The 22,434-nt window shown below is 40.7% G+C and overlaps 1 protein-coding gene across 4 annotated transcripts in view; it reads right to left on the bottom strand.

Annotated features, from left to right (window-relative positions):
- LOC121946446 (ERC protein 2) overlaps positions 1–22,434 on the bottom strand; it is a 191,855-nt gene that overhangs the window by 138,048 nt on the left and 31,373 nt on the right. For all 4 annotated transcript variants that reach the window (XM_088082112.1, XM_088082109.1, XM_088082111.1 and 1 more), the window contains one exon: positions 7,633–7,800. In XM_088082112.1, coding sequence (XP_087938238.1) covers positions 7,633–7,800 — 168 coding nt within the window. The remainder of the gene's footprint in view (positions 1–7,632; positions 7,801–22,434) is intronic.

Genomic DNA, 22,434 nt, shown 5'->3' with positions numbered 1-22,434 from the left:
CCGCCACTCGACTTTTAAATGATCTAAGCTAAACCTCCATTCAATGCGTCATGAAAGCAACAAAAGTCTTTGTTCACATTCAAAGAACTTTCATAAGCTTTTCTGCTGACCCACATTTAGTGGATCATGCTTTTCTGTATCTGGAATATTTTGTCATCTCTCTTTACTGAGAAAAATGCACCCCTGATATGTAGACCCAGGAAGTGTCGAGGAAAGCTTTATCCTGTCCTGGGTAGACTTCAAACACACAAGGCTAGTCAATGTCTTTTACAATTGGGATGCAATGACTCATACAGTATGAAACCAGGAAGGAAACAAGTTATGCTTCCAAGCATTCCTGTCGTTCCCCTTGTAAACAGATTTGTAAGTTATAGTTTCCTAGAAAAAGAGATATGCTGTAAAAGAAAAGGGTATGTGGATTTGTAAAACGTAGATAGTTATTGCAGTATTTTGGACTCAAATTTAAGGGTTTAAATTCAGTTCACCAAAACAGCATTTTTCAATTTAGAAATACTGCCATGAAATGATTTGTCATAACATGTTACAGGGTTGGTTCACCAAAATTACAAAGAATATATTTTCTCACGTCCTCGGGAGGTATTGAGCCATACAGATAGTTTCTGTATTATTTGTCCAGGTTTTCTGGCGTCACCCAAATACAACAGAGATGAGTGGAATTTCATCTGTGGTGCTCTCAGAATTGAAAAAATACATGTTAAGATTGAAGCAACTCCCTCCAGGAACAATGTCCTGCTTACTCTGGGTAATCCACAGACCTCAACAGTTTTCATTGGAACTATTGATTCCTAGATTCCCTATAAAACTGTTGACAGTATGTTGATAAATGGATGTCTTCCTGGTAATTCACAGTCCAAATTTTGTGACTTAAGATCAAAATGAGGTGAACAATACACTCCCCTATTTTTAAGGTTATTTTGGGGGCATTTTGCCTTTACTGGAAAGCTGATAGTATAGAGGCAGTTACAAAACAAGGGGAGAGAGAAAGGTGTATAACATGCACCAACGTAGGGGTGGGCGATAAATGGAATATACTTGATGTATTGCGGCTTGTTCCACGTGCTATGTATAAAAAAAATTTATCCTGAACATCAAGTGGAACATTGTCACCATAAGAAGACTTGCATCGGCGTTTCATTTTTCCCTCTCTCTCCTAGGGCTCTCTGCCTCTCACAGAAACACACACACAGAAAGCAGGGCTTTTGAAGGGCTCCAGACCATTACTATTTAGTCACATTTTGCAACCATGGAGCACTTCTTCGGCTTGTAAATACTATCAATATATGAACAGCACAAAACCTGGATAACGGATTAAGCCAGCATTTTCCAGGTATCCGGGATGAATTTAGCCGTGACTCGGTTGCATGAAAGGAGAGGCACATACGTCACCATGGAGATTTTTTCTGTGCAGCTAGCCTGCTACCGACCAGGCTAACAGCCAAGCTTGTTTAATCCTGGTGCCTCATTTGTTATGTCAGCTGTCACTCTGATCTGAAATAAATATGTTTTATAATTATTCCATGGTCTCCTTGGCCTCTGTATTTTTATTCATTTTCATTGAGGGAGATTTAAACCAGGGCCAAACAGTTAAAAGTCAGCACTCCTGACCACAATACCACCTGTCCTCCTAAACATGTTACTCTTAGAAGTTCCATTAATATATAACATATACCAGTAGGTTATTACTACAATTTCTGGAATAATTAGAAATGGCTGATGAAGTTACAAAGGTGGTTTCAATGAAGTCAGTGATGAGGCTCTCACCCTTCTACAGGTGAGTGTGGTGAAGGTGGATAAAAAGGTAATTAGTCTTCATAGTATATTTCCAAAACGTTAATTTCCACTGCTAACTTTTAAGGCATAGTGTCCAACTGATTTGTAAAAATAGCAAGTATCTCTTTGCGTGGTAATTACGATGTATCAGTGCAGCTGAATATAAAGGAAATGAATGATGAATAGAAGTTTTGATCTAAAGAGACATAGATTGCATCAAAAGACTCTTGAACCTGAGCCCCTTTGAGCAAAAGCCGGCATTATCAACACTCCAGTCAATCTGCTACTATCTGCTGTTTTTTTTCTGTATTTGATTATAACATCCATATTTCCTTTTTTTAGCACATTTTATGTTTAACCTCCTCATACATTTCCATGACAAGCTGCTGCCCACTTGCTGAAAACTTCATCGCATGCATTTTCTCCACGTCTGCATCAGGACAATCTGTGATCAACACATGGAAGCTGTGAGCGCGCATTTATCCAGAATACTTACACCTAGCTTGACAGAGTCGCACCTCCTCATCCTGGCTTGGCAAACATGCAACAGATTAAGTTAGGTAAAGTTAATCACGTGCTTATCATCAAGTATCATCAATGCTTTCATTCTGTGCTTCTAGATAAATCTCCATGTTTCTGTGCTTTGTCATCAACAAGACGCACTGGGCAGAGGGATGAACTGGCTGGCACATAATGCCAAGCAGCTTCATAGAGACAAGATCTCTCTGGACAACAAGGCTAACTGCCTCCTCACCAGTGATGAACATGATCACCTCCAGCCTGAGATCACCAGAGTGATGCAGAGCCAGACTTTGCATCCCATCCAGAGCAGCAGAGATGAGATGGTTATGTTGCGTGGCGCAGCAGGATATTTTAATCTCGCGCTGGAGAAAGAAATGCTGGAGGGACACATGAAAGGAGAAGCCAAAAACCTTTTGTGTGAAGAGACACATAAACAAGATGAAGGAGGCCCTGGAGATGTAAAGGCAGAGACTGACCAGAGAAAGAGAGGCCTTTCAAAGAGAGTCTGCTCAAATGACTGAGATAAGGAATGCCTTTCAGTTGGAGAAGGAAAACATGAGAAAAGAAAGAAAAGCCTTTAAGACAGCACTTAAGGCAAAATATAGGAGAAGAAAGGCCTTTAACGCAGAACAATCTGCTATGTGTGAGGAAAGGAAGGTTTTTGAGATAGAGAAGAGAGAAATGGAAATGACGAGAGAGACATTCATACAAGAGAAGTCGGACATACAGAGTAAGAGGGAGTCTTTCTACTTGGAGAGAGAGAACATGAAAAAAGAAAGAGAAACCTTCAAAAAAGAAGTCAGGGCACACTGTATGAAAAAGAAAGCCTTTGAGGCTGAGGATGACGCTATGGCTGATGACAGGGAGGCCTTCAAGATAGAGGAGGAAGAGATGATTTGTGTAACATTTTAGATCGTAAGGGTTTTATTTTCCAACCAGACTGTTCGCCCTTTTCTATTAATTGCTATTACCCACTTAGTCATTATATTGACATCACTGAAGATTTCATTGTTTCAAAAATGTCAATGTGTAAATATTTTGTGAAAGCACCAAGATTCAACCCTACAATGATGTAATACTTAATTTTCTATATATCGCCCCAAATGCAATTTCATTAAAAATATACTATGCTGGATTTTCCTGGAAAAAAAAATATATGGATGGACTCATGCAAAAGTGTTTCCTCTCAGTCATCACTTATGAACCACTAGAAGTGTGTGGCAGTGATTTTTTTAGCAGAGACTCTGCCCTCTGCAGTTCAAACTGTCAAAATGGTGATTCAAAGTGTCCATTTCAGTTATTTAAGCTCTGGGTGACAGCAAAGACTACGTTTTGTAAAAAATCTGAGAATTGCAAACTAAGCTAAATAAAGCTTCACATTCAGGTCACCCTCACACATTTGACTTGCAGGATGTAGGATCAGTGTCACTGCTGAAGAACATGCAGTCACTCTTTGGTTAGGAAATACATCTTTGGCATTTAGATTTGTGTCTGGGGAGGACTTCATGCTGCCTGTGAAGACTTTAAACACAGAGCTTGTCTGTGTATTTTATAATAAATAAGTAGTAACTTAGAGAGTGTCAAGCCCAGAAAGGAAACTACTTTTGACTCCTTGTTCCACTCCTGCCTTTCCCATGTGAGACAGCACTGTAAGTTATAGCCCCCAGGGACTGATGGGAGGTAGGAAGTTTGGAAAACCTATCAGATTATGTTAAGAGTGTACTGTGTGGCTAATGGAGTGAAACACCTGTCGGTTTACAATGCAAAACTTGGCCTGGCTCTTCATTAAGGTACCACTTCTTCCATTCACATCACGTTAACATTTAAAAAGTCATAATATAAAATGGATGTTCTCTCATGGCCCATTTACTAGGGTAAAGTCAGGTAATCTGGGACATCAGGTAAAATGGGAGAAATAAGGTTTTACATTTTGGGCACTTTAAATATTGGCAGCCAGATACTGAATATGTTCTTGAGTTGTTGCTACTAATGCATTTCACATGAAACAGTCTTTTTTTTAATGGTCTGAGATAATTAGCATGGGCAGCTTACCAATAAGGGTAAAATAACAGAAATGGTTCTTGCATTTCATTAAATGTTTGGCATATTATCAAAATATTTTCCCAATACACTTTGCTTTTCGTGAGAAAGGGTTGAATGTAATGCATTCAGTTCAATGGAATGGAAATTAACTTAAAATGGGACATTTTTCTAACGTGAAACCAGCATATTTTTGGGCTACTGGATGTGATAAAAACATTAGTTATCAGATTTTGAAATACAAGGAAAAAAGGAGCACACTCCCACCCACATCTGAAAAACTCTTCCAGGTGCGCGACACAGTTTCAACCAGAAGTCTTCCGGTTGAAACGCGTTCGTCGTGTGGCTGCCACAGGCCCAGAATTAAAGAATTCTCAAAAGGACATTACTGTGTGTCAGTTTTTGTTGTACATTATCAGATTTTCTGCAACACTGTCATATTAAAATGCAGTTTTAGCATTTTTGTCACTTAGAAAATATTAAATATGGTGCAGTGAGTCCATGTCAGCCACAATACACCAGAATTAGCCATTATTGTAATACATAAGCAAGCACACACATACATCCATTGTCGACAATTTGGCGTCAAGGTAGCAAGAGAACAAGGAAAGCATGGCCAAAAGTTTGGACAATCTTTTTTAATGAATAGCCGCAGGTTACATAAATGATTTAATTAATTTTTAACTTAACTGATAAATGGATTTAACTATTTAAAAAAAAAAAACATGACTGTCCCATTTTACCTGAACATAACATCAGAGTGAGGTCAGTGTTCCTCCATGTGTTTGAAGGTTGAAAGTTTCTAAATTATTTTATTTGGCAACATATTTTATTTATAGAAATATAGCAGAGAGCCAGAACAAGTTATGAAAGTAACACCTAAGGTAGTCTGCAGAGTAAGGTGTCCCAAATTACCTGACTTCATCCTGCAAGTCATGTATTAGTGTGCTGCATCACTGCTGGATAAACAAAAACAAAGAAAAACTGAGGTATGATGAATGAGGAAGAAGACTTTTTAGAGGGAGTAACAATATGTGTGAGGACAGGTTGGTGTCCTGGAAAGAAAATATGAGAAACACACAGGGATACAGAGGAAGAGGGAGGCATTTTGCAAAGAGACAGATGAAAAAACATCAATGAAGTAGCAAAAACTGTCCAGTGAGAAACCAGCCATCAATGCCATGACAGGCATTATTTAATATTTACAATATTTACCTAGTCATAATTCAACCAAATCTCACTGCTTTGTAATGAAAAATCTTTTCATATAAAACACAAATGGTGACTAAATTTCAAACTTTGCACCAGATGCCTTTAAAAAGACCCGGCAGCCTATGACAAATGTGACGGTGAAATAAAGTCAACATCGAAATCAAGCACAAATGAAATGTCAAAAAGCAGAGGGGCCCCATTCATCTGCTACAAACAAGCCTATTAAGATCCTCACATAAAGAGCTATACTGTAGGAGGGACCTAAAGGAATACAGTGCAGGGTGCACATAAAGGTCATCTTTAAACTTCTCCCACAGAAACACCCTGTGGTCGCACAAACATTATAATGCATTTGAACATATTCATGCACATATACACATGCACATACACAGATTCACAGCACTGCATGTGACCTTTGGAGCCCCTTTTCATTAAACTCAGCAAGTGGGAGTGTGGGAGGAGAGAGAGGGAGATCTAATTTGAGGACATGAGAGGAAACAAGGAAGTTGAGTGGGGACCTTTATGTGTGTGTAATTGGTCCATAGAGAAATTGCCAACATGCGCACCACAGGTGGTCACAGCCCCTGTCTAAATAGCTAACCTTATAAAAGTCATTAAGGACATGCCGTGCAAGAGTGTGCACGTGCGTGTTTGAGCAGGTCTGCATATGTTTCCACACTTAAGGATGCGTGTGCTGCTCTCGGTATAGAACACATTCAAGTGTTAAGGTATCTGTGTTAACCATATGTAATAGTGATCAGCTGTGAGTAGAAGATCTTACTCGGCACACATTCAATGATTCATTTAACAAACACTCTTACTGTCTATTCGCAACGCCAGAGACAAATCACGTGGCCAGAACCAGAACGGGGAATTAATTTCCTATATGGCTCCAGGGAGAGTCACCTGATGTGACTGTCAACAAAGCTGTCACTGATCAAATATCTACACTTCTTTGTTCCCCAATAAAAGTGATTTAATTCAGTGAGCAACAGTTTTTCCTGGCAAAAGTAGAGTGGAAAAGGAGTGGGTTACGGTAATTAAAAGTTTTTTTTTTCTTTTCTGTTTCTTTGATGAGTGTAACTAACCCAAATCCCAACTATAATCAGGACTTGCAAACTTTGTTAAAGTAGAATTAAGAATTAAGAATTGTCTCAGATCAACGGTAATTGATGTCAAAATCAGTATTCAGGGTTCCCACACGGTATCATGGTTAAATTTAAAAACTTTTCCAGAATTTTTCCAGGGGCCATTTTTTTTTTTTTGCCCCACTTGCCCAGTAATTTTCAGTTTTTGAAAATGACATTATTCACAGGAAATTACTGTTGTCATTACACCTGAAAAAATTCCATCACTTATCCAAAACTTTCATTGGTTTATATAATTTCATGACTTTACCAGGTCTGGAAAAATTGTTTGTGAAATTCCATGTCCTCTTCAGTTCTTTCATGAGTGCATAATCCTGAGTATTCGAAAGGTCAGTTTTTTATAGTTAAATTACCCCTAAAAAAATCCCAAATCACCCATAGATTTAAAAAAAAAAATGGTATCCAGCATTATTCATTCTGCATCAACATGAATTATTTTTCATTATTCTCAGACAGGGACATTTAAACGTAAAAACAGTTTTGTGATTCCGACTTGCTCTCATCTAACATCAGTCACCAATGTTCCAGCAATGCCAAAACTTGGACAGTTTGACCACAATTAACAGGGTTATAGATGCTTTAGCAAGTTGTGAAAAATGTGAAGGAATAGTTCCTGAAATTTGGGCAGACGACCCCCAAAACTTGAGTGTCAGATACACCAAAAGAAATCTGCATGTTATAAATTCACCACGAGCTTGGCAAATTACCTGAAATTTAAGCAATAGCTTAATTATATTCCACAGTATTCTTTTTCCTGGCTATTATGGCTTATGTGCAATCTGCATGCTAATGACATGGCAAATTGTCACATTACTGTAGGTGCACTGACTGATGTCCATGTCTTTGATCAATTTGGCCGAATTATTGAGTAATAATTCTTATGGATTTGTCACTACAAGCGACCCCAGGACTCACTTACCTTCTTCTGCAAGACATTAACCTTCCTCTCCTTGACATCCAGCATGTCCTTCATGTCTCTGATCTCTCCTGTTAGTGTACTTTTTTCATCGGTCAGGTCCTGCAGCTGCTTGGTCTTTTTGGTCAGGAATTGTTCCTTTTCCTCAAGACGCACCCGCAGAGCATCTACCTAGAAAATACAAGTTACAACAAGAAGTTCAGTACAGATATGTTGATAACAAGTCAGGCAGAAACATGAACAGACCACTAGTGAGTTTGACAGACATATACTTCGGCAGAAATCACAGGGGAGCTGCTGTACAACACAAACTATACAGCTAAGAGACAGGCAGACAAAACGTCAGAGAAGCAGAGAGAAAAGGGGAGAGTTAGAGCAGGTGATTTAACCAAATGTTCATACAGTTTAGCCAGACAGTCAGATGGACAGGCAAGCATATATGTTGAGCGTAATCTGTAATAGACTGTACTAGACAGGAAACAGACCAGATTGACTGACAAAGACACAGAAAAACAGAGACACTCACAAAAATACATAGAAGTTCCTAAATTGACTACGAACACTAACGCCATGACTTTTTCCCCCCAGTCCTCAGCCAGGTGGCCCATATGTTATTATTCAGTACTGGAACTGACACGTCTCAACACATTTACTTGTTGACATTTGGAAGTAGTAAAAGTTCAGCTTTGACCTACTGTCCATAATGTGAACCACTGTGGACTGATGCAGTGTGTGTGAGAAAAAAGGAGCCTGGATCCTGTCCCATCATTTGTTATTGGGAGTGCTGCATGATTGGGCCAGCACCGCTATAGATCAGACTGCTCACACACTTCACACTCACACATTAAAATCTTCTGTATCGGGCTGTTTGCAATGAGGTGAGTGATATCTGAGCTCACTCCAGAACGTCTTATTGGACATCTATCAGTGTTCTGCTGCACCGCCTACATCGTGACACACACACACAGACACACACACACACACACACGCACACACACACACACACACACACACACACACACACACACACACACACACACACACACACACACACTCAGCTGGCTGTCATGAGCAGACTATGTGCTCCTCTGTTGCTCTTCAACACCTGATTACATTTCCAGCACTTTTTGCCATGGCGCAATGAGTGAACCCACTTGAACTTAATTTTAAGGTGTGCATGTGTTTTATACAGCTTCAAGACACACACACACACACACACACACACACACTCTCTGAAGATAAAGGAAAGCAGTGAGGAGGGCTTGTTAACAGTCGTTTTAACAAGCCTCACTTGGACGTAAAGGGGATGTGCGAAAACACTTAAAGCACAGGCTTTGTTGTAATTTCCAGCTCATCCCCAAACTATTTCACAGGGCACCTAAAGGGAAAATTCGCTGCCTTTTATGTGGTTATCCATTCAGTGTTAATGGTAAATATAGTCAATTGAAGCTATAAATTCCTCAGTACGTGCTATATTTAGCAAGAAAGCAAAGTTCTTCTGCTTGCGGAGCCATGCCGGCAGCACCTACATGCATTACATTGCGCAGGAACTACTAGCCTATAGCTGTTACTTTTGTCAGCCAAAACAAAGCATAGCCAAAACGTATAAGTTGCACATATAGGCAGGTAGTAAAATAACAACACAGCATCCCGGCAGTCTGAATAAGCGTATTCCAAGACAGCAACACAATATTATCTGTGGACACTGTCCATGTCAGCGCATTAACGCTTCACTCTTTCCATTTTTCACCTTTTAAGAAGAAAAAATAAGGTGACAAAAATCTGAACATAGTGGTCATCTTCGCTCTCAGCCCTGCTGATCTTGGTTGTCTTTTCCAGTTTATAATTGGGATCGTGAAAGTCTCCTGCACACCTCTGTCCAAGTGAGGAGTAAAACTTTCATGCATAGTAACGCAAATGCAGGGTGGGGTTCTCCAGGCATCGGTGACAGCATCCGACAAACTGCCCATGCTGAAATTAACTGCAGTGGAATTATTTCATTTCTGTTGGCATCGGAGGGTATTATGCAGTGTAGGGCCGCACCCTCAGGCTCTCTCCACTGCATTTCTTTGGCCATTAACTCTGACTCGAATAAATACAGCTGAATATCTCAGTCAAACAAAACACTGTTAAATTCATCCGCCCCCATAAGATCCTCCACATTTCTATTTTTCAAGACCATTTTCACTGTTGGAAATGTACCTAGTTCTCAGTACAAGTGAAGAAAACAAGGAAGTTCTGTTTATGAGCGGCATCTAGAGCACGTCCCTAGCTACCTGAAGGAGAAATCCAACCTGTAGATCTTCCTGCTTCCAACTACTTCATGGTAACATTAAATGATAACACTGAATGCAGGGGGAACAACAAATTTTACAGCTGTTTTCTCTTCAAAATAGCACACACTGAGGGATTTATTGCTTAAATTAAATGAATTTACCATCAACACTGACTGGACATCCACTTAAAAGGTGTAAAATATCCCCTTTAAGGAGAATCATTGAGACAGGCAGTAGTTGAACGTAAGTAAGAACATAAGCTAAAGTACAATACCTAAGTACAACTCTGAGGTACTTGAACTTTACTTGAGGATTCAACTTAATTTAATTTTTTTAACTTCAGTAGACTTTGGAAAACAATATATATATATATATATATATATATATATATATATATATATATATATATATATATATATATATATATATATATATATATATATAAATGGTCAGCATGCCCCCTTGCATCCTGTTGTGGGCCAAATTTTGTCCACAGGCTGTACGTTCACTATCACTGCTGTGAATTAAGCAAAAGTAACAGTATAAAACTTTACTTTGTCCGCACATCTCTGACATTAAAACACTTCCTACAAATTAAAGTTAAAAAGGTTAATAGTTTAAAATTTTCATTCTTTTAAAGACATATCAGAACAATCTTTAGAACAACACATTAGCTTAACTTAGCATCAACACTGTTGGCAGGGAGAACATGGGTGATTATTTCAGTCATTTCAATGTATGCTTTGCAGTACCTCTGAAGTAGCTTTTTTTTTTTAAAAAAAAATTCCACTCAATGTTATACACTAAGTGTGTATGTACACGTACTTTAAAAAAAATGTTCGTGAATGATAGTGAGGTTTTGTTTTATTTTTAAATATTGGAATGTTGCTGTTTTTACGTCTGCAAATTACCTGCATACTTATTGCACTACTTGTTGGGAATTATTTTAGTAACTAATGAGTAACAAACCGCATTTGAAGAAAAAACAAAAAAAAAAAACAATTACAGTATGTGTCACAACAGATATAATGGGAACTGGGAGGTAAGGCCGCATTGGGCCACAGTTAGTTCCTAACTGCCTGTATGTGTGTATGTGCGTGTGTAAAATGAGAGTGCACCATGCAGGCCGCAGACACACAGAGGGCTCCTGTCAAGCAGTAGCATTAGAAGCAGGCCAGGACCCCCAGGTGTAAGATGGTGAAGTATTTATCTCATATTGCTCCTCTGGCAGACAACCAGAGCCTAATACTGAGCCCTGCTCTGTCCTCCCCTTTCCACACTGGCGCACACACACACACACACACACACACACACACACACACACACACACACACACACTAATCCTTTGTACGTACAGTATGTCAGTGCATGCACATCACCATGTGCTGATGCCTATGTGTTGATCCATGCGTGTGAACATGTGTGTTTGACACTGTGTGTATGAGACAGAATAAGAGAGAGAGCCCCCCCACGAACACACACACACACACACACACACACACACGCACACACACACACACACACACACGCACACACACTCCAACCCCACCTGGCAAGGAGCAATTTAGCAAGAATGTTGCAGAGAGGCCTAACAGGAAATCCCTGCTGTCTCACCTGCACTGGCCCACTAAGCTGTGATAGTACTGTACAGACACCCTGCTAATACCCTCTTAAAGCACTCACCGCTGCCAGCCATGGTACATGACAAACAAGGAGGGAGAGATGGACGGATGGGGAGGGGGGGGTGAAAGGATGGAGGGTAGTAGGGGGAGAGATAAGTGAAAGAGTGAAAGATGGCGGAAAGAGCTGATGTGAATTCTTAAGAGCACATTATCACCTCCGACATGCTGCTCCTCCACTGGCTGAAATGACCCCTCCATCAGCAAGTCTGTCACAGGAAATACTGTATGACTTTATCAGCTGGCACACACGCTGAGATGATAGACAGCTAACAAGTCAAGGTGATTAACCTCTTGCTTCTCCTTCAATTTCCTCTCCAATTTTCCTTTCCCTCTAGCCCCGTTCTTCTCAATGTCGTCTTCCCAACAACACCTCTCTTTCAGCCCACCACTACTACCTCTCTTTCAACACTCCATCCCTCCAGGCATGCTCCAAACTCTCCAGGAGTTTTCCTATTGCCATTTAAAGGTGTGGGTCCTATGGCGAGACAAAGTGATGTGTTAGTGTGAGAAATCCCTCAAGTCCTTGAGCCAGGTTGTCTTTGGGACGGGCCCACATTTCCCAGCTACGACTTGTGCATTTCTGTGCGTTTCCATGTGAGAGCGATAATATGCAAAGCAGAACTCCTACGCTCCTCAGGACAACTGGGGTACTCCTTCTGCTGATGCAATTGGACACTAGGGACCACATCCTGTTTTGTTATCACAGTTTTTTTTGTTAAGTGTATGTGAAAAAGTGTAAGAAAGTTAAAGGTGAGGGAAAGTATTGAGGGGGCCAACTGCTGTCCAGTCTGGTCCAGTTCAAATCCAAAATGCACACTGGAGATTACATTGAGGCGTTCCTCAGAATAGATGAATAAAAAATATTATTTATCACCCCATCTTCCCCCCACAACCCCACTTATGCTTTCCAGCCCCTCACTCAGCACCATATCATTTAAAAAGATGACCTCGATATGTTTTCAAGATTCAGTGGATGCATATCTATTAATTCTTTGTAATATGTGGAATTTCTTTAAACAAATACAGTCACAAACTGACAACAGCTCTGAAGTATGCACATGCACTATTCAACAGTTTCATACATGCACACATGCATACACCTGCAATTAAACATGCAACCATGCACACACGTGCACAAACACATGCTCATTCTCCTTTACTTCCTCTCTCTTGCTTGCAATGACAGCCAAATGTGGATTCTGGACACTGGTTAGCAAAGTAAAACAGAAGCTTAAAGAAAACAGCTTCTCTGTTTGTCCTCACCTCCCTTTTTCCTGCCTCACATTTCATCATAAAAGTTTTTCTGGCAGGCGAATCTGCAAAGGTATCAGGCCCAGCGTCGGCTCTGGGCCGCAATAAACAACACAGGGACTATATGAGTAGACCACAGTCGAAACGGCCGAACCAGAGACGATGGGGAGACCGCAGCAAAGGCCTGGGGACGCACCAATACTTGCAAACACTGACAGTTGCACTTTCACTCACCCACTTGGGTCCGAGTAGTCATAGCTTGACCAGAAAAACATTCCGTATACAATCTCTTATCTCATTCTAGCATTTTAAATATCTCTGACCTCCACACACGCTCACATGTATACACTCACCATGACTTTTACTTGTTATTTGTGTTTCTGTTCAGAGAATAAGTCTGAATGTCACATCAGCTGACAACACCGCCATAAAAGTAGTTAAATCCCATGAGTGGGTCTGGTGGATCTCATGAGTAGGTCTGGTGAAGTGTGGGGGATGTCTGAGCTCAGGTCTGCTCGGGCTGCTGCTGCGGTGCGCTACACACAGCTGTGTGAGCACTTCTCTGGCTGTATGACATCCAGCAAGACTGTATAAATACAGCACAGGGCAGCCATTAGATGTAATTTATTTAAAGGCCCGTGCTGTGATATTAATCATCTAAATTTATGAAATAATGTTCAACTAATTCATGTTTGTCTAGCCATTAATATGGCCAAGTCTGGATTGTATCACTAAAAGAAGGAGGCCTTTTTCATTTCAAGATGATGCTAGACCACCAGAGTCTCTCGCATCAGCTATAATCAGTCAATAATGTCCTTTATTGAAATATATGTATCACAAAACATGCTCAGGTGATGAAGAAAGAAACTAATAAAGGTGGACTGCTGGGTTGTTTTCACTCTGACTAATGTCTGCTCTATCAAAGAGTGGTGAAAGGTGAAAAAAATGGTCAATCCAATTTATGAAATGCATATGTTCTGGTGTGTAAGCACCTGACTGCGGGTGTGTTTTACTCATACAGATGTGAGAAGAAGTACCGTTAAATAATCCATAGTTTCCAGATGATGCAACAGAAACTTCCAGCAGATGTCAAGAGGTCACTGTTGAAGGTTGTGAGGTTAGACAACGTGACGACCGAAGTGCGATTTTTGTCATATGAGCACATTAATGCGTGTTGGCGTGAATGTGTGTGTGCACAGGTGCAGGGGGAAGTTGCAATGTCAAACGCAAGAATGAGGCACTTCAAGGAGCAACTGTGAACAAGGACCCTGCACTGATTCTGGGTTCTTTCATTTACACACACACACACACACACACACACACACACACACACACACACACACTCTATGACTGTATATACAAGCACAGAACAGAAGATTTCCTCTCCACCTGAGCTGGCTGCGCCAGACATGACGACACTGGGGCTGAGCTGTGCGGAAATGAGGGACGTTCCCTGTCCTGAGTCTTAGGCTGGGTGTCATTTGAGGTGTGTCATCAAAGCCAGGGTTAAGGCAACAGTCAGAGCTCTGATCGTGAATCGTATAATAGACGGATCACCTCAGGGCCGGCTCGGGATAATAAGCGGATGTAAACTGCCTCACAGCAGGGGCTGCGAGGTGGAGTTTGGGGCACAGTCTCATTGTACACTCCAACATCTGTGGATCAAACCATGGCAACACAGCTGTCTGCCCACAGGCTACATAGGGAACATGGGAAAGCACAGTTTTAAAAGGACACAGACACGTACACACACAGAACTCCCACTAACAAAAGGATCTTTGTCAACAGAATGAATGAATGTTTTCTGCTAAACCACAAAAGTCAATCATGCCATTCTTTTGGTATTGTACCAGAGGATGGATATATGACACAGAAAATGTGGGGGAGTCACCCCAAGTACCATCGCACTAACCCTCACTGCACACAGCTGCTTCAATTCCTCTTTCGCCCTCCATCCATCATCATTACCTCTTCCAACAGAGATGGACACAACACACACATGCACATATAAAGGAAGAGACGCTGCAGGCGTTCCCCCTCATTAACACTTGCTCCTTCTTTGATTATTTTTCCTGATCATTTCCAGCGTTGCACGCCAGTTGCTACATCCTGTTTCCAGGGAATCCGTTTCCTGTCAAACCACACACTGAACAGTCACTCTGGCAAACATGTGCAGAACGATCACAGGTCTGCGATGTACAGTAGGTGCCTGAAATCAGCTTAATTTCTGCTTGATCAACTAGTAAAAATGTTTCTTGTCTGTCATTCGTGCTGGTCTGTCTGACACACACACAGGATCTTGTAGCACTGAAAACACTTGGGGTTGGCAAGTGAAAAAATAACCCCAAAAAACTTTCATCTGCTTGTGAAGGTCAAAAAATGTTGCTAAAAGTTCTATAAAATGTCCAGCAAGCCAGCCAATCTTTTAATCAAACTACTATTATCAAGGTAAATATTAACATTCAATCTTAATATTACATTTTAGAATTGAAAGGGTATTGTCTAAATTCGCACATCCAACTATCTCAGATAAAGGTGTATTGGAAAGCCTGTGCTGCCTCTTTTGAATGACAACATTACTGTAAGGCAGTTCTGTTTTTAAAAGGGAGCAAACAGCCTCACATTGATCAAGGAGGGAGAAATGGTGGATTGGTGATCTTTCTAATCTACAGTGGCAATCCAAAATGATTCCTTACATTATTTTTCAAAAGCTGCCATTAAATATCTATTCAGTGGTTCACTAGTTTCCTGTTTTGGGTTGATAAAGACAATAATTAATCATTGAAATTATGTGTCCAGCAAAGAGTTTTCCCAGGTGAAAACATCATGTACTCCTCAGCAAACACCCAGCTGAGAGCGCTCGAGACCTCTAGAGGCACAGCAGGGTTTTTTTCTTTCTAGAGATGCTTGGCTTGCATCTGGTTGCTATGATACCAAATATCCAAAGCGAATATGTCGGCACAAGGTAGAGTACTTGCTCTGAGAGAGAGAATGGAGAATGAAAGTCGGGGTCTTAAAAGAATACTTCAACCAAAACGACCACTTGTATATCAGTTCCTCACCCTGTGTTAAATTGAATTTGTAAAGAAAACTTTTTTTTTCTCATATACCTCCACTGTGCACCCTTGGTTTGTCACTACCAGCCTGTAGCATGCAATGTGCTCTGTTGTGTCTAAATTTTGTGGATAATATTATCTCTATTTGCTGCTATACTAGCACTGTACAAGGAGGAACAGGCTGAGTAATGCATGTACATATAACTGAAATGCCAGTCAACCTCCTAGACTCTACAGTAGTCACACTGGGTGCAGCCAGTGAGAGGGAGGGTCTTCACACACATTCTAAACCCCTCTGTGTAGCTGTTTAGGAGAAGACCAGACGAAACAGATTAAGACTCATGATAGTACCCAACATTTATATAAGCCTGCTTCACTTAAACCTCCTGCTGCAAGTCTAGTCATCAATCAGACACCAATTATTCTTTATCTCTTAAATTTGGAAACCTCAAGCCCCAGCACGGTTTACCAGCACGTTCTCATCCTAGCCTGTCACATGCTGCAGCTCTGTTAGGTGACTTCTGTGTCTACAGATTTCCAGTTAGGTATTCTTCTGTGTCTGCTGTTTACGCTCTGCGATGCTGCTAGCGTGATGTCAACAAATGCACATGGTGGGATGATGTGGTACATGGTTGTGTACAGGCAACAACAGCAGAGAAGGTTAGGTTTAGGCAACAAAGTCATGGATGGTTAGGTTTGGGGCAAGGAGGCACATAGTAAGGTGTAGAAAAAAACATCACATTCAAATAGGAAGCGTCCACTGGACTTCCGCATCAAAGGTGTGTGGGACCTATCCACCATACCCTCCGCCCACCCTATTAGAGCCCTCGCACTGCTTATATTACGTTGTTACTGATGGCATTACAACGTGAAGCTGTCCTGGTGCGTTTCATGTGCACATGACAGTTTCTGTTTGGCCGCATTCTCAAGCGATGCCGCCCGTGTGCATATCGGGCGGCCACGGCAAGTGCCGTCCGGCAGTGTATTATAACACTGTGACCAGTTCTGTCCAGCTGTGTTCCATGTGCATGCAAAAAGTTCCTTTTGGCATCACGCACTTATGCCAAAAGCACTGAGTGCAGTGCTATTTGATGAGTTCGGAATAAGAACAGACTGGCTTTCCACAACTATCTGAAGGAGAAGCCTTTCTACAAATAGGTCGGCTAATACTAAATACAAAGCACCGACAGTAGTTTTCACGAGGAGGTTAACATCCACCGAACTACGTTGAAATTGTTGCCCTTTTTAGAAATATAGGGTAAAAAAAGCTATCCACCTGATGTTAATACTCCCAAACACCCTTAAAGCTATAAGACAAAGCTTTAGCATGATAGTCATTGATTCATTTAAAGTAAAATGTGCTGGATTGGAGCCGAAAACATAACTGTCCCTAAAAAGGAGACGAGAGAAAGCTCTAATGTGAAGTCTGTACTTTGTTTGATTTAATCCATCTATTGAGAGACCTACTGTTAACAAAGACTGAACTATCTGTAAGTGGGAGTGACAACTCTTCTGCTGTATTTTTCTGGGACTGCATGTTTGTGCTAGTGTATCTTTGCATATGTGTGTGTGTGTGTGTGTGTGTGTGTATGTGTGTGTGTGAAATTAGAGGTTAAGTGGTCCAAGCAATGCAGGGTGACCCTGAGGACAGAGAAGGTCAGAACAAAAAGAAAGGACAGTATTGTCTCTGGCTCTCTCAATCAACACCTCACTGCCTCCTGGTTAACCAGCCGCTGACTGACGAAAGACCGAGCAAAGCCCCAGTTACTCTCTGTGTATTTGTGTGTTTTTGTTTCAAAATGTAAAAAAATACAAAACATGAAAAAATGTAGAGAGCACACACTTCCTAAATAACTTTATGTGGGATAAATTATCACACAAATTTACCTGAGATGTCCTCCAACTTAACGCATCATTTACGCCGAAGTATGCAGCTCTGTATTTGCATGGTGCATGTTTTCATGTGTATTTACACAACTAGCCATGCACACACTCTTGTGTTTCTCGGTTCCTTCGAGCACATATTTATCTCATTCCCTGTGCAAACCATTAAATATTTCATCCCCATTTTGACCCCTATAACTCTACTTTATGGCTTTTCCACATGGCCTCTGAAGAACTCGCGGGGGCTTTATTTTGGACCGCGTTATGTTTGTTCTGGGGGGCCCTGACGCTTTGCTACTCACGCTGCATCGCAAACCGCGCCACCCCATGAACCCAGGAGCATGATGTTGGGTCTGACAGTGGTGACCGTGGTCAGTCAAGTTCACATGAGGTCATATTATAACCGATCTGCAAAGGTTTGGACTCATCACAAGAGACCCAGGGTTTAACCCTTTGAAATCTAGGGGGACATAATTTTTCTTGCACTTCTGTCAGACGCCTTTCATAAGTGTTTAAACCTTTGAACCTTGCTTTCAAAAACATGGGGAATAAGGCAATGAGCAAATTTATTAGAAATGTTCCACAAATTGCGAGAAATTAGTAGATTTAGAAAGTTATTTTTTTAAAAGCTAGGGAAAAATGTCAAGGGAAAAAGAAAAAAGGGGGGGGGACTACACTTATAATTATCATAATAACATATTTAAAATTATGCTACAAAATTATTATAAATCTTTAATGCACTTTTTCCAAGTCTTGTTTGCCTTTTTATTAAACATTTTCCCCTTTCCCTTTAAAAAAAAATGTTACATGTTCATTTTTTACTAATTTCTTCTTTAGGGGTCATTTCTTCTTTCATCACTCATTGCCTTCTTCCCATGTTTTTGAGAGAAATCAAGCCAATTTTCTAAGGTTTCAAAGGGTTAAATGTGAAGTTGATCATTACTGGTCAGCCTAAAATAGGAACTTCTTTATATATGCCAATCACCTCACTGCTGTCTTCAGTGTGCTTATCAAGTTCTCACCTAAGTTTAATTTATGTACATGCTTTCTTGCAATAGCACAACAGATGGGGGATGAGAATGGATGCGGAGAGGGAGAAGTAGGTGAGAGAAGGCGGGGGGCAGATGGAGGCAGAAAGCATGAGGGAAGAGAAAATAGGGAGCAAAAGGGAATGAGGCAGAAAGAAAGACAGAGAGTGAGAACGCAGCAGGGGGAGAGTCCAGGGCGGAGTGTAACCAGGTTGAGACCACATCTTTTCTCTGCCTCACTACCTATATGAACCATTAATCAGCAAACAGAACAAGGAAAGATCAACAAAAATAGTCCAGCGGGGACCACAGCACACAGTACCATCGCATCACTCACTGACAAAAGCCCACAGCCCTCTACATCCATCAAGCAACTCTATTCTCTCACTTCTCACTTCCTCTTGTCGCTCCATCTATTCCCGATTCTTTCCCTCTCCCACTCCAAATTCTTTTTTTTTTTATTTTCCTCTTGTTTTTCCTATTCATCACTGTCATTACGGTTGATGTTAGCAAGTCATTTTTGAGTCATTTATATCTTCTTCAAGTCATTACACCTCAACCTCAAAATCAAAACCTCAGTGGAGGTCCTCTAGCAGACGTGCTGCAAATGCTTGTGATGAAAGAGAACACAGCGGTCACGGCTCAGAAAGTTAAACTGAAAGACCACAGGCTGCTCTCTATAAATACAGACAAGTTGCCACATTGCAAAACATACATTAAAGGCGTGCTGCTGCTTACACTTCTATTGGTCTTCTGTAAAGAGCAAAATATCCAATGTTATATCTTATTTTTTTCTCTGGTTTAGACTTTGACTTAAGCATGTTGAACCTACTTCAGTCCTGGATTTCCCCTTTGTGGATTAGCGGCCACCTGCAAAATGCTTGCCTCAAGTGATGAATATTTAAATCAAAGCATGTCAACATTCAGTGGATGATAATCTTAACTAATATCTTCCAAAAACATTAAACACAACATGATTTGTTGCATCAAAAATCCAGATAATAAGAAGGAAAATTACTTTAAAAAATCTATAATAAGCAACAACGAAACAAGAAAATGACCTGAAAAAATGTTAAAATTAAAAAACATACATATAGGTGAGTGTATCATCCATTCATTTATTATTTAATTCCATCTTGATTACTACAAAACAAAAAAACGAGTGAGAATTTCATTTAATTGGTTTTTCTGTATAATCCAAATATTAAATAATATTTAATATTGAATAAATATTTGTTTTCTCGTTATCTGCTTAAAAGTAAAAATCAGAGCCTCTTACCATGGACATAAAGTTATGTTTATTTACTACGATTGTTTGATCCATGTGAGAGCAGCTGAAGATGTGAATACTGGACAACAGGCTGCGTGTGCTCCCGTGGACGGCAATCAGTTTCTCTTTTTGGCACGACACCGGTCAGCTGTTCGGGTCAGAAAGTGCTGTTAGTGGTTGTTACATGATCTGAAACAAAACTTCACGTTCAAAACCCTCTCGATACAGCATCATCTTAGGCTGACATTGTATTTTCTTAGCTCAGCCTTTTTAAAGTAGCTAAAGCATATATCAACCACTGCATGGTAATGTTGAGCCGTGGGGTGCGCACTGACCACCAGCTATCCATTTGATGCTATACACAAGAAATGCTGCCCTACTATTTTCACTTTTGGGTTGTGTGCTGCTTCCGTTACCATGGATACTCCATCATCATGTCCTTAACTATGAGCGTTACTCCTCTGATGGCGCATGCGTGAAGCGTGGGGCCGCAGCAGAATGACACCATCACAAATATCAAAATAAAATAAAGAACAACATAAATTTGACTTGTTATTTTGTTTTTTTCCTCTTGCTTATTTGATTTTTACTTTTAAGCAGATAACAAGAAAATAAACATCTTTTTCAATATTTGGTTTATACAGAAAAACAAATAAACAAAATTCTCCCTCGTTTTTTAGTTATGGAGATGGAATTGAATAACAAATGAACGGATGATACACGGACCCATATACCTGTATATTTTCTGTAACATAATTTTAAATATATAATTCTAATAATCATAAAGATTTTGTGGACATTACATATTTTTAAAAATAATTTTTGCTCCTTTTTCAAAACTAATTTGGAGCTAATTTTTTTGTCATGTTTCACCAATGTTTTGCTTATTTTGTCTTTTTTTCATGGCTTCAAAAGAAGATTGGCTCAGGGTGCAGAGGTTTAAATACTTGTGAAAGGCATCTGAAAGCAGTACAAGAAAAGTGGTGTTGCTCAAGGTTTCAAAGGTTTAAACCATCCACCTACGTTTAAAGTTAACAGCTGATTGAGATAAACAGCCCACATGTCTCGTGGTTAGATCTGCGACGAAGGTGACCGCTGATGTCATCAATGCTGCTGATAATCTCAAAATCATTGGGAGAGCTGGAACTGGTGTGGACAATGTCGATGTTGACGCTGCAACCAAAAAGGGTATTACTGTCATGAACACACCGAGCGGAAACACGATCAGTGCCGCCGAGCTGACATGTGCTCTCCTAATAAGCCTCTGTTTTGGCCTCATTTAGTACAATTTTTATATTGAAAAAATATTACTTAAAACTGCAAGCCCCTTTACCACTGAGGTTGCAGCCTGTTTCTTTGCTGCTGGCTGGTTAAATATTCAGGAAGGTCTCAGATAGGTTACCTGATCTGCTGGAGTATAGTTACAGCCCTGCATTGTCGTGATCAGGGCAGGAATGACACATACTGTATTAAAGGGTTAAGTTTCCACAGACGTGGGCAGCAGACTCACAATGCTCACACACACTCATTATTTTCCACATTTTCCAGTTATCTGGAGCCGTATTTAATCACACCAATTTAGAAGCTGTCCTTAACTTTGACTGACAAATAAATACACTTCCATTTTCTCATCCCCTCGCTCACAGTAGCTGCTCTGTTCGTCCCCTTTTAGTTCCATCCTGATGTGAATTGCTTTTAGAGACAAATGTCTATGCGATGAAGCTTCTCTGCAGGTCTGGCAGACACCAGTCTGTCTCCGGGGGAGTGGACTACTGTACCAATCACTGTCATTCATGATGAGACTCACCTGGCACACACATACACACACATATGGGGAGGGGTATGATGAGCCAGTAGCAATGAGCGAAACAAAAAGTAAATCTGGGGCTCTTGAGGAATTTTAAATGAGATGAAGGAAAGCTGAAACAATCTGCTGAAGGGAGATGAAGTAATAATATAAGTAGATGGAAGGAATGAGGTGAGAAGGGAGATCTTGTGTGAATGGCCGTGCCTTCTAGTCGAAGTACTGACAGACAGTAGAGGAATGCAGGGCCACGGCTGGCCTCAAGCGCACTCAATAACTTTACTCATCCTCTGGTTTGCCCACTTAGTCCAGGAAACCCAAGCCTTTCCCAAGCGGGGGAAAATGCCACTTCAATAGCAGGGGAAAACGACTCCAGACCGGAGATGAGAGTCCAGCAGTCAGCACTGACAGCGTACGTGTTTGTGTGTGTGTGTGTGTGTGTGTGTGTGTGTGTGTGTGTGTGTGTGTCTTTGCGTGTGCGAGTATGTGTGTGTGTTTGCGGTGATCGAGACTGTCGGCTCTGATTACAGACCGCTGCAGTAGCCTATGAGAAG

This window comes from Plectropomus leopardus, chromosome 9 (genome assembly GCF_026936395.1).
Source record: "Plectropomus leopardus strain MGB_pleo_1.0 chromosome 9, ASM2693639v1, whole genome shotgun sequence".
NCBI classification, from domain to species: domain Eukaryota; kingdom Metazoa; phylum Chordata; class Actinopteri; order Perciformes; family Serranidae; genus Plectropomus; species Plectropomus leopardus.
This window is presented reverse-complemented; position numbering and strand designations above follow the sequence as displayed.